The sequence below is a fragment of the Manacus candei genome, unplaced genomic scaffold, assembly GCF_025592945.1.
Source record: "Manacus candei isolate 608988 ecotype Guabito, Panama unplaced genomic scaffold, ASM2559294v1 h1tg000076l, whole genome shotgun sequence".
NCBI classification, from domain to species: Eukaryota; Metazoa; Chordata; class Aves; order Passeriformes; family Pipridae; genus Manacus; species Manacus candei.
In genome coordinates, this window is record NW_026138124.1 from 7,917,546 (window position 1) to 7,931,063 (window position 13,518).

The 13,518-nt window shown below is 40.7% G+C and overlaps 1 protein-coding gene across 3 annotated transcripts in view; it reads left to right on the plus strand.

Moving 5' to 3' along the window:
• Nucleotides 1-12,211, plus strand: part of GOSR1 (golgi SNAP receptor complex member 1) — a 29,361-nt gene extending 17,150 nt beyond the window's left edge. For 2 of the 3 annotated variants that reach the window (XM_051810028.1, XM_051810029.1), the window contains exons 7-9: nt 801-830; nt 6,758-6,840; nt 8,085-12,211. In XM_051810028.1, coding sequence (XP_051665988.1) covers nt 801-830; nt 6,758-6,840; nt 8,085-8,209 — 238 coding nt within the window. In that variant the 3' untranslated portion in view covers nt 8,210-12,211. Of the gene's footprint in view, nt 1-800; nt 831-1,791; nt 3,417-6,757; nt 6,841-8,084 lie in introns of those variants that run through there. The other variant, XM_051810030.1, reaches the window with a different exon arrangement.
• Nucleotides 12,212-13,518: the final 1,307 nt, after the last annotated feature.

Genomic DNA, 13,518 nt, shown 5'->3' on the forward strand with positions numbered 1-13,518 from the left:
TGTCTCTGGCATTCCACAACTGGCTGCAAAACAGTGATTAAAACCCTGCCTATAAGTTGAGTACAGAAAAAAGAGAAACAGCTCCAGTCTTGTGAGGATCTTGTTTGTCATCTTTGTCCTGCAGGTCCGCTCTGTAAATGAAATGTTCCCTCTGGGGCTGTATTTTGAGCTGCCCTTTTCCCAGTGATGCTGCACAGAAACTCGATTGAAAACAAGGGCAGGGCACGGGTTGTCAAGGTCTTTCTCTTACCCATGGTGTGTGTTCTGCTTCCCATGAGCATCACTCAGTTCTCATCTGACTGGTGGTGCTGTAGGAAGAATAAACCAGTGTTTGCTGAACCACCCCTGAAATGAGGTTCTGAGATGGTCTTACCTGGATCCAAGTCTCAGCTTTTATCATTAATTACATTTTTTTTGAAGGGTTGGAAAGGAATGGCCAGGATTAAAAAGCAATAAAATTAGGTACTGCTTTCTCTAATACTCCTTTCCAAGCAGCCTCCCATCAATCATGGTGCCCATTCCCTTTTTCCTGTCTCCTCAGTGCTTTACGTGTTCTCCTGGGCACCTGCTCTTGCACACACTTAGGAAATGCTGCTCCAGAGAACAGTAGGAGCATCTTCTCCAAAGACTATATATAAACCAAATCTATGTAGTAGCAAAATGTGACAAGATCCAAAAATAAAACATTTTAAGGGCAAATTTATTAAGGTTTGTATGCTGACGATCATTGATTAGTAATCTAAAATGGTACTTAGTGCTTGTTGCTTTTTTTAACCTCATTTTTTTTGTTTGGCTTTCAGCTCAGATCGACTGATAGAAGAAACAATAAGGTAGGAATTAACTTAAAAATTTTCATTATTTTCTGTACAATCAATGTTTACATTGAATTGTGTCTAAATATATCAGTCACTGTATTTATACAGTAACTATTTTTAACTCCTCAGCAGTATTACAATGAATTGGTGGAGGGTTTGCTTTGCGTTTTTTATATTTGATATTGACTTAATGGTGGTGTGGCTTAAATACTTTATTGATCCTAGTTTAGAAAATTGGTGTTTCTGTGCAAAGGTGAATAACCTCTGGAGCAGAGTGGGTCTCAGCTTGGGCTGTTGAGGGCTATTCCAGTAGTGAAGATGCTTCTTCTCACAGTGACACTCATCTACAACCTGATTTTCTGTAATCCTTCCATGTATCCAGCACCTTAGTGTGCAGCAGAGACAGGTAATGTGGCTTTTACCACAAGTACTTGAGAGGTTATTGCTGTTATATAGTTATTTATCTTTTGGGTTTTTCAAATGGTTCCAATACTTGAGTGATAGCTTTCCTGAACTGAAATAGAAAGTTTAGAACTGGAGCATCATAAATTATCTGTGCCCTTCCCAATCTTCATTGAACTCTGCAATTTTGCAAACCAATAATTCAGACTGTAATAATAATGTCAACTTAATGGTTTTAAATTTTAGATTACTGCTTTAAAACCAAAACAAAAAAGGGAAGAAAAAAAGCAAGATATGCTTTCAGATAATGCATGTACTGGCATAAGTGATCAGAAAGAGTAATTAGAGGTGCAGCAAGGCTCTGTGTCCATTAGGGGCTGGCTGGCTTAAGTACACACAGTGGGCTCAGGATAATTAACGTGGTGGAAGAATGTGTTAAACCACATTAGTGTGCAGTGGTGAACCAGAAGTGGTCAGTACAATTATGTCTGAAAATGTGGATACAATCCCACCACAGCCTCATAAAGATGCTTGTCAAACAGCACAGTTGTATTTGTTTTTCTTTCTGTTCTAGTCTTTTCCTCATTAAAAACTTCTCCTTGCTTGTGTCCCTGCTATTCCATCTCGAAAATGCACGAAGTTTGTTGGATTTCTTATTTGCTGCTGTCACCCTTGCATCATTTGTTATCTACAATAAATGAACTCTAGTTGTTGCCAAAAATATTCCACTTTTTTTCTTTTGGTACAAAAAGAGCCTGTTTAGCAACTACACTGAGCAGGAAATGTAGTTCCATTTATATCATCTTAATTCAATTCCACCCCTGCTGAAAACAGGGTGAGTTTTTTATTTTACTCTTTTTCTTGTGCCCCCCGTAATTGGAAGTGTTGGGGTATGACATTAATTGGGGGCAAATCCTGCTGGTTTTAAGTGAATTTATCAGATGGAAGTTTACCCAACTGCTTTGTCTGTTGTAACCCAGATAAAAGGGGAAATTGTGCAGGGGAAGCTGTTTGAGTGCAGATTCCTTGAGTAAGTGAGATGTAATTAGCTAATTCTGGCTACTCATACTGCTCTGTCTTCAAGGTTTGCATCTGCTGCAGCTCATTACTTAGTTTTTAATTGAGCAAATCAAGAAATCACATTTATTTCTTCAGGGCTTGTTATTAAGCAGCGATTCTAAACACTGGAAAGCATATTTTGGTGGGTGCAGAGGCTTTTGTTGACAAGCCACAGCCACTAATTATGACCCCCTTGCTCTGATTTTCTGTGGAAAAGAGAACTGGGGAGCCCTTCTCGTCCTCTGGGTGGTTCCTCCACGGAACAAACGTCCTTGCAAGGGAATAAATGGGCACCTGAGCTGAAATGGTGCAGCAATGAGCAGGGCTGTCGCTCCAGATGTGTTGTCATTACTAAACTTTTAATCAGTTTTTTAAATGAATTACGTGGCATGGGTTCTTACTGCAGCATATTTTCTTCCCAGAAGCGAGTGGGATGTGATACTTTGTACTGCAGTTCTTTTGGAACAGCGTTCACTTCTCTTGGCCAGATTTAAATATAAGCATAGATTTTTGCTTAATATGTTTGGTGTTCTCAGGTTTTCATTTTGCAAACATTATCACTTCTCCAAAATAGCAAACGATTTATTTCTTGTTTTCTAACAACTTGTATTTTTATGTTGGCTCAGTTGGAATTTTTTATGGGTTTGCATGTACAGTTTTGACAAGTTCTTAGGGTTTTATTGTAATATTGTTTCTGAGGCCTCATTCACTGATTTGTCAGTGTTTGTGTATTAACAGATTGGACTGAAACCAGACCAAAACCATAGATTTAATTTTTAAAAAGTCTTCTCCTCATGTATTGGTAGTATTTCTTTAGGTTATAATTAGGATTTAATAAAAGAAAAAAATTCACTTGCATTGAATTTTCAGAATGGAGAGGCTTGAGCCTTTTTTCTTTTCTCTCTTGAGTCTTCTCTCTTTTCAGAAGCACCTTGTCAGAGTGTCCAGGCAAAATCACTTGCATTTTGCCCTTTTGTTTTCATCTCAGGCTTCATCAAAAGGCACAATAGTCTTTAAAGTAATTTGAAAGATTATGTGTGTGATGCACGCACACATGTGCATATTTAAAGGTATGAATATATATATATAGCTCTATTCAAAGAATAAGTGATGCAATCAGAATTTTTACCAATTTAAAGCTCGAGCTTGCACAGTCACAGAGTCCATTCCCTTAATCATAGACCTTGTCATGAATTTCAATAAGCAAGTATGATTCATGGCATACGAAATGAAGCAGAAGTTTCAGTAATATATGAATTATTTGATTTTTAATAACGTGGCTCCTTCCCCTAGAGCTTTTGTTTTAGTTCTTCACCGGTGCAGGTGTGACTGATGTGTCTCCACGGGTGAAGGAAGCAAGGAGCTGATTTCTGTGGTGCATTTGCCTGGGTGACACACGGGATGGATGTGGCTGTGTGGGGTGAAACACCGACAGCTTCAACATTTCTCCAAGTCAAAACACTTCCAAGTGAGGCAGCATTAAAAGTGCATCTCTGCATGTTAGACTTCTCCAACTGGGATAATGGCTGGAGGTGTTTATTGCTCTGTGGTTTTATGCCAGTGAAAACAGCAAACTATGTACAAATATCAGTTATTTTACTTTTAGAGAGAAATGTGGTTGCTCACGTACCCACAGGACTGCTGAACAATCAAGGAGGGCAAACCTGAAATGGGAGTGAAATTTTGAGGAAATACAGCTGCAAGCACAGGAATTTGAGATCCTGTTGCTGATCTGGGGAAGAGATAGGTGGGTGTTTTGTGGCTGTGGCTTTGGGGTTACCTACAGGAGGTTTCTCCAGTAGTGCAGCAGCCTTGAATGTTGTACTTGAGCCGTACTTTAATATCGAATATGGAGAGCAGCACAGATACCATCTGGTTTTAGAAACTTGGTTTACACCCAGCTCTAGTAGTTCCAGCCAGTGCAGCTCTGAGAACAGTTCATGCTGGTTTCCCAGTGAAATGTTAAATCAGGGTCATCTCGGTTCCGGGAAGAAACGTTTAATCTTTTATTGTAAATGTCGAGTTACAAACCACCCGAGGAAGGTCGTGGTGATCCGGGGAGATCCCGGTGCTGAGCGACCAAGTGGGGCCAATACTGTGAATGGGAAGAAGGGGATGAATTTTTTAAAACATGCATTTGTCAGTGAAGCAATGGCTTCAGCAGCAAGTCAATGAACATATGTTAGGGATGGGAATGAAACCAAAACTCTCTGGTGAAGGATATGAGGGAGCTGCAGTGCTTGAGACTGTACAAGACCAGTCGCTGGACTAGTCCCCAGGAACTCTGTGTTTGCTGGTTCTTAAATTTAATAATCTCCTTTACAAATCTAGAGGTAAACCAGCTCATTTTTTGAGTAATCAAATTATACATGAACAGCAGTGCTTTTTAGTTGAATTTTGGCTTGTTAGTAATAGATAGAATCCAGTTAAACCCTTGTTCATGGATATCAAAATTACATTTCATTACTAGACCGTGTCATAATAAAAATGGTAATTACTCCAATTTTTTTTCTTCAGAGCTCTTCAGTAAGACCCAACCCTTTGAGCTAAATTCTTCAAAATTTTGGATGAAAGAAATGAAGATGGTTTCAGTCTTGTAATACATAAACTTAAGCCATTCCATCCTGTCTTTTTCTGTGAGATGAACAGTCTCACTCCTCAGATGTTAAAGCAGGAACCTTGTGTTCCATGATAATCTATAACAATTATTTCCAAAGGCATTTTGGAGGTGGCTCAGGATCACTTTATATACTGGCAATCATCTTGTATTTTCACTTCTGTAAATGAATGGATGTCTCAATGAGTCATTGGATGCATCTTATAAAAATAGGGGGCTCAATCCAGGAGTGCTTTGAGAGACACTATTAAAACCTCATCTGGGCAAGCATCAACTCAGTGTGGTGGTGGGAGTTAAGCTGTAGGTTACTGAACAAATTTCCTGGGTGCAGATAGGAAATTTTCTGTTTTCCAGCTTGATTCCTAGTAATTCCAAATTCCCTGTGTGCTGTGTAGTGGTTTTGTGAGTTTGTTGCTTTTTACTTTAGAGGACTAAAATACCTGTATTAAAAACTTGTGTGTCTGTATCTGGTAAAAGCAGCATTTTACATTTTCCTGCCTGTTCTCTGAAATTACAGCTTTTAATTCCCTTTTCTTGTATTTGTATCTGTTGTATCGTGTTGTTCCACTTCACTTTTATTCTTCCAGAACCTTTCCCCTCCATATTTAAGGCTCACAAACTTGTCCAAGAACTTGTTTTAATCATTGTTATTACTGTAGATAAACTCAACAGCAGTAGAGGTGACTTTTCTGAGTTATGATCCAGCCTTGTTGTATTTATGTCCTACTTTGTGTGTTTTTGAAACACATGCCAGCAAGGAGAGCAGTATTTGCCATATTTTTCCTCCTTAATCACTGTATCCAGAGCATAAACTTGTCAGCTGAGCACTTCCTTCTAATCTTCATTTAATATCTTATTTTTAAGAGCACAGCTGCTTTTTTCTGGCTTCTCAAATGTGTTAAATTTGAAATGGAAAATTCTGGGTTCATGTTCCACCCGTGTTGTGTTCTTGTATTTGGATAAAATATGTACAGCTAGGGCATGTATTGGTAAAGAAACAGAGAATGGAAACTTATATACACATGGAAAATATTTGTAATTGGGACCAAATCTCAGAAATGGGACCAAATCTGGTGGAGCATCATTTGATGAGACCTCACATCAGCTCCCTCAGCTCCACCTTATGGAAAACAGTCAGGCTGGGCTTGCTGGGAAGAGACAATGCAGGAGAATCCAAGCTTTACCCACTCACCTGCAGACAAGGAACAGCATCAATCTTGAGACAAAGCAAGTACATCCCAACACTTCATTGTGTTTAAACATGTTCAAAGACCTGGTGACTGCATGTCCCAGCTTGGTTGTCCAGAAACCTTTGGAGGGAGGCTCCTTGAGCTGTGTCTCAATCTGCTCTTGCTTCTCAACCAGCACATTTGCTTTGCAAATTGATTTTTAGTTGTGAGGCAGCTCTTATTTGCTTAATACTTGTGTGGCCATCGTATCCTGATGGCACACAAATCTCATGTGCTCTCTAGAGTGAAGGTGAGTATGGGGCTTCTGGGGTGAAACAACCTTCTGAATTTAAAACTTAAGCCAGAAGAGTTAATATTCTTAAGAATATTGCTTAAAAGTTAAGCAATATTCTTATATTGCTTATAAGGTTGCACCAGTTTTCATTGGGGCTGGAGAAGATCTGCTAAACCTGCCTGTTTCAAGAAATCTCAGTTTTTTCCTTTTTAATGGCTTATATAAAAGAGAAATCATTTAAGTGTAAAAGATGGAGATTAATGGAAAAATTGTGCTTTCATTCATGTTGCTTCACCTCATTCATTGTCCTCCAAAGAAGCGTTGCCTGCTTGCTCTCCTCTTGTTTGAGCTGTGGATTATTCTTAGCACCAACAACTTGATCCTCTTTTTCTTTCTCCAGCATTGCCATGGCAACTAAAGAAAATATGACTTCGCAGAGGGGGATGTTGAAGTCAATACAAAGCAAGATGAATACCTTGGCTAGTATCCTTTCCTAAAAATTTGTGCTGCCAGTGCAGAAGAAGAGTTATGGTACAATTTTTCACTCTGTCATCTGGGGATCAGTGGCTGTGTGACCTGTCCTGCCATTAGTGGCAAACAGGCCAATTTTTCACCACTCTCATTTGATAACCCGACTGGAGCTTCTTATTGGGAATGTGGTGAATAAGTTGGTTTTGCTCAGATTTGGGCACTGCAGAATGGAGCTTAATTTTCAGATAGAGATCTGCAACAGCATTTTATGACCTTCCCTGCTGCATTTTTCTGCAGAAGTGTAATTTCATTTCGGTTCTTGCTTTTTGCTTTCAGAAAAGCTGAATCTTGGTGTACATCACTGCTTGCTGTGGTTCACAGCTAAGAGTATCCAGGACCTGAGATTTCTCTTGTCTGTCACAGTCCTTCAGATCTGAAAATTTTGTGGTGTTGGTTTCTCTTCATATTCTGTGCCATGGCTAAAGAATGTACCAGGTTGTCAAATCGTGCATGTTTGTTGTTTTCCCACTTATTCCTTCCTTTCTGTCATAAGGGCATCGTTTGATCAGACTCATCATGTCCTGGAGAGATGAATCTTGGTAACCCATAAATTTCATTACAGTTGTTAGCAATTGGCAGGAACACCAAAGAGAGTTAAATAAGCTTTGACCTTAAAAGATTCTTGCTTCTAAAGACATGAAGCTCTAAAGCTGATTGTCTTGTTCTCAGTTGTATTTTGTACATTAAAAAATAGATTTACATCCTCATGGTTTTACAGTAGGAATTCTTCCTTATGTGCTGTACTTGCACAGTGTGTGGCCAAGAAAAGTGCAGGATTTTCTCAGTCAAATGCCTTTGGTTGTTCCCTTCACCAGTAGCAGAATTCCATTAAAGAAATTCCACAGATGTTTTATGTAACTGCCCCATTTTTTTTTTCATTCTCATTTAAACACAATTACTAAAAGTAACTAAGCCTTACATATTGGAGATTAAATACATTAAACACTGGTGATTTACGTGATCAGGTGATGAATTCTGTGTAAATGTGAACTCTGAGCTGCTCCCTTTTCTCTGCTGCTCTGTAATCGGTGAATACAGATGCTCACTATCCATCAGGTTTTACTGCTCCTGCTTTCTCCAGCTTGGGAGTAGTTCTGCATTTCTTGCAGTATTGGGATTTCCAGATGCAGGTTTTTTAAGGCTTGTTAGTGAATTTGCTATTTGCTGGGTATGACCTTGACTCAGACTCCTCCCAGACCGGTTTCCAGCAGTGAACAGCCTGATTCAAAGGATCAACCTTCGGAAACGACGAGATTCCCTCATTTTGGGCGGCGTTATCGGTGTCTGTACCATCCTGCTGCTCTTATATGCTTTCCATTGATGGATGTTTCCCCCCTGGACTCTGCTAAAACTCATCACCACCTTCCCTCCTCCCAGTCAAGGAAAAGTGAGTGGGGGAAGCGACAGACTTCCACAGCCTGCTCTCCGTGGCTGGGACTGTCAGCATGATGTCTAGAGCTTATGATGGTAGACTGTGACACTGGGTTTGGGCTGAAGCTGCAGTGTTTCTCCTTCCCTGCCACACACATCTTTGGTTAAATTTGGTGGGATTTGTTTGTCTTTAGTTCCCTTTCTCCCTGCAAGGTAAGTAAACACAGGACGCTCACCAGAACTGGTAGAACAGTTTCAGTGCTCAGCGGTGCTGAGGAGATCCAGTGCTGGCTGGTGAGTGGAAAAGGATTGCTGTTAAATTTGCCTTGGGTGGAAACAGCAGGAAGCCTGTTTCCCTGAAATCCAATCCCAGTACTGAACACTATCACCCTGAGAGAAGAATATTGCAGCTTTAAGCCGTCAGGTTGCTTTACTACTAAATACATGTTCTGTAATTCTTTATAACTCTCGGTTGAGATTCTGGTTATTTCTGCATAATCTGTGCTGTGAGAACTGTGCTTCACACAAATTCCTCGAAGTTAAAAAAGAAGGGTTGTTACATTCTTTTTTTTTTTTTTTTTTTTTTGCACAGAATATGAATAAAGTACCCTCTGAGGGGAGATCATAAGGTTTCTTGTGGCTTTAAAGGGACTGACAAGTCCCCCTTTGTGAAAAGGGAGCACAGTGTCCAAGCAGCTGTTTACCCTGGTGTTCAGTCATCTGAAAAGTGACCAAACATGAGTCCACCTAAAGGTATCTTTTGGGTGTAAATACTTTGATTTTGGCTGGTGTCATAAAGGTCTTTATGAAGACACGATGCAAAGTCTATATTGTAATTTAGGTAAAGTTGTTCTGATAGCGCTGATATTTTTACACTGTAAGAAGGATATAATCTGAACTGTCAATTGGAAATGAAAATTATGATGGTTATACCTGAGGCAAACATATCTTTGTGCAAAGGGTTTGGACATGACTCCTCCTAGTAAAGAGCTGAATGTATGAACAGTGAAACAAGTATTACTTACTGTTACCTGGGGGGGAAAACACTTTTTTTTGGTCCAGACATGCAAAAAGATTCCTGCTGTGTTCGTGTCCCTAAAGAAAGCTGATGTCAGGAATGGCTTTGACGTTGCACATTCCCCAGTTAACGGATTTTTCTGCTCTTTCAACAGCACTTTTCCATCTCTCATATCATAACCCAAGGAATTCAAGCCGAGGCACTGAAATATCTTTCTAAGAACTTGATTAACTCTTTTCCCAATCCACTGGCAGTGCTCCTAACAGATTCCATGTTTGCCATCACCCACAAATGTCACACAGTGTCTGGGTTCTCCTCTGGAATAGAGTCCAGTGGGACAGATGCAATTTTTTACTGCATTTTATAGTGTCAGTGAGTACCTGTTGGGGGGAGTAGAGACTTGTGCCTGTGTAGCGTGTAAAACCACACTGTTACACCCAGAATGTTTGTCTGGATTTGGAGGCTTCTTTGCAGACTAATAACTCTGTGCTAAAAAGTCAACAAAGGCTTCTAATCAGTCATCCCATCGTTGGGATTAGGAAGCATTTGGAATTAATACATGTAAAACTGTGGGACTTGTATTTTAAATAAAGGGTGGTTATTTGGTTGATTTGGGAATGTTCCTGCTTGGAGCTGAAGTGTTTATTAAAGGGGTTTATGCAAGAGCTCGATGGATAAAGGAGGTTTATTGCTGGATCTGCGTGTTGGGAGATCAAATCTTTTCTCCCTGATGCCTTTTCTTTGATTCCTCCTCCACCCCAAGGGACCCTGATCAGCACTTGTGCATCTGTTTAGGATTTGTAGGATTTGGTTGCTGTACAGTTGGCAATATAAGATCTGCAGTACCGTAAATAAGTTCATTTATTTAATCTTATAACAAGTCTTTTTACTGGACTTAACTGATTATTTGGTGCATATATTTAATCTTATTGTGTGAAAAAGCTGCTATGGGAAATATGTAGATTATAATAAATATGTAAACATAATTGATTTTTCATGTTATGAAAATGTTATGGAGGAACTGATATATTTTAGTATAAAATAATGGAAATGTGCTGAATTATCTCTGATAAAGCTTTACTGGAAATGGTTTCGGTGTTGGCAGCCCCTCCATGGTTTTTATTTGTGTTGGTTCTGAGTCAGTTTTGTGTTGAAAAGACATTTAATTACCCTTGGAGTTTTCCCTTCATCATCATGTTGTAGTCCCCTGGCAGTGTGAGCGGGTGTTGTGCTGTGCTCCCTGGAGTGTGTGTTTTGCATCTGGCTGAGGCAAAGACTTGCTAATTCAGGAGGATCAGCCTAATAACTCATCTCTAATATCCCAGACCTGTGGTCGGAGCAATGGGCTGGAAAATGAAAACAGTGGATTGTAGTATTTAATCTCAAATCCCAAAATATAGGTTTGTGTGTCTCCTGTTGCTAAATATGTCCTCCAAGTTTTTTTACTCTGTGTGGTTCCTCTTGCTCTAAGGGGAAAAAAAAAAAGATGTGGTTAAAGAATTCTCATTTCTGCAATTCCTGGCAGAGAGGCAGTTTCGTAACTCAACCAGTTAGAACCGTGCTAAGAAAATTATTGCTGAGCATTGAAACGAAGGGAGAAAATCCATGATATTTCTGCAGGGCACATTTCCCACACACACACACTGTTTTTAAATTTCTGCTTTATTATTCCTAGTCCACGAGCAGCTACTTCCAAGCTGGCCAGGCACTGGAGCACAAGGGATGGTGTTGATAACTTTGCCACGCTTCACATGGGTGGGAATGTTTTTACCTGTGTTCTTGAGGCTGTTTCTTTACGCGTTTGTCTGATCCTCAGTCTCTGGTTGCTGGAGCAGGGCAGTGGTGTTTGGGCAGCCCCCAGACCCCTGTGTTGAGGCAGCAGCTCTGTGTGTCCATAGCCTGGGGTGCAGCTGTGGCTTCTCCTCCGGGCAGGGCAGGAGTGAGGGGCAGGCAGGACTTTGACCAGGCACTGCTGGGGAGGTGAGTTTGCCCTTCCTGGGAAGCCAAAACATCTTTTCTGAACCAATATTGATTTCAGCATATCAAAGTGAGGGATGACTTCCTGCTGGATTCTCATATCAACCAGAGTTCTCATTTGTAGTTTAGAAGTCCTTTCTTTGAATGGTCTTATGATTACTGTGAGAAGAGTCAGTTCCTTGCTGGATGTTGAAAATGAAGGAGCAAAAGTGGATTTTTAAGTGGTGTGAAAGTGTCAGATAAATTGTTGGCAGCCTGTCCCCCAGGGCTGTGTCCCCTGAGGTGCTGCATTCCCAAAACTGCTGCGCAGGGAGCCAAGGCTGGTCCACCACTTCTGATGGTGCAGCTCCTTTAGTCACAACTGTTTTAACCCTAAATGTAGCAACTTGTTTCCCAAGATCACTTGATGCATAATCTTCCTATTTTTACTTTTTGTCCCAAAGCTTTCATTAGAAACAGGAAGGAGAGGTAACAGCTGTGTCACTGCTGAAGGAGGAAATAATTCTGAAACTCCTTTTGGCAGTATTGAATTATGAAATCCTTCAGAGCAACGTGCAGGACAGGAGACTGCAGTGAGAGACACACTGAGCCAAAAGTGAGCCACGTTCTAGGTGACATCTCTGTGCCCTGCACCTCCCCTGTCATGCATATCTGAACCAGTGGTGATGCTTTCAGCTCTGAGTACAGAAGCAGCTGTTGGTCTGTCTGGTACTGAGTGAGGAAAGCAATTAAATAAACACTCTAGACCCAAAACAAAGCCCTTTCTCACAAAATATCCCAGACCTTGTAAATGAGTTTCTGATTGCACTTTCTGATTTTTTTTTCTTTTCATATACCTTCTTGGAACTTCTATTGTAACTGTAACTATTTTTGTTCTCACCTATTGTGCATTCTCTATATGTATTAAACAAAAAGGCTTTGATATGTAATTTAATAATAAATTAGAATTCTAAGCAAGGTGCTTGGTTCTTTCCCCCACTGACAATGTGCTTAAACGTAAACTTTAGGGAAGATGCAGAGAAGAGTCATTTCACCACTTTAGAATTGTCCCTGAACATATCAATTAGTGTGTTCTGCCGTTTTATACCAAATATCAGAGGTGATGGAGCATTTCCTGACCCAAAATGCTTGGTGTGTTGGAACCTGGACTCATCTTCTCCTGCCTGTGAAGGAGTTGATTCTAGTCATGATGTTTATTCTTGCTGTTCTTTGGCAGGTGGAACAAGGATGGTTTTCTTTAGAGGTAAGTGTTAAAAATCTCTCTCTGTGAAGTTCTGTGTTCAGAACAGACAGGAACCTGTTACCCTGTGGTTCTCCAGCACTGCTGTGGTCTGGTCCACCTCCCCCTTCAGGTGTTCAAACCAGGCAGTGTCGTGCCTGAAGGATCCATCTGTACCTGGGGGTCTTGCAATCTCTGTAAAGATCTGAATATTTCAATGCTAAATCTTTCAGTGTCACTCAAATTCATTTTCTCAAACCAGCAAAGCTGCCTGGCAGGTGATACCTGTCTGTCTGTGTGAGCCCCTGAGTGGAGACAGGGATTTCTCATGGCAGAGCTGTCCTGCTGTGTGCTGCTTTAAAGCTGAGATACATTTCTGTATCCTTAATGCCTGCTAAATATTCAGGAGTGACCAGATGCTTTCCCAAGGGAAAGCTTTGACTGCATGTTTCAAGCTAAAGAAGAAACTTCAAAAAAACTTCTGGAGATGGAAAGGCAGTTCTGGTTTCAGACAGTGGGAAGTGCAGTTGGTTTCTCCAGTTGTGGCGCTGGTAATAAGTGGTGCATAAAATTCCATCTTCGTTTGGATTAGAAAATAAATTATTAATGGCACTGAATCCTTTTTTCCAGCTCCCTGTACAGTCAATAATTTATAGTGGCACAGGCATACGATATATATTTTTAACCATCCGCCTCCCAGAATCCTGTTGTTCATATTGAAAACTGCTGTCCTTCCTGACGGGCTCCGGCACAGTGGGTGTTCCTGCATTATGGATGAGCCCTGCTCTGCTCCTTCACTCCTGGTGCCATTCCATGAGCAGATTTCCTGCTGAAAGGGAGCCCGAGCGCTCCATTAGAAATTCATAGGGAGAGACAGGAGTGTCTTTGTTTTCCCCCTTTCACTGAACGTGGGCGATGTGCAGCTCCTTGGACTCGATTTTTGACTGCTTTAACAGCAAACCCTCAGTGTTTGCAGTGGGCATTCCCATTTCCTGAATGCCAGCCCTTTATCCACCATCTCCAGGTACAGAAGCTGTGCTGCCAG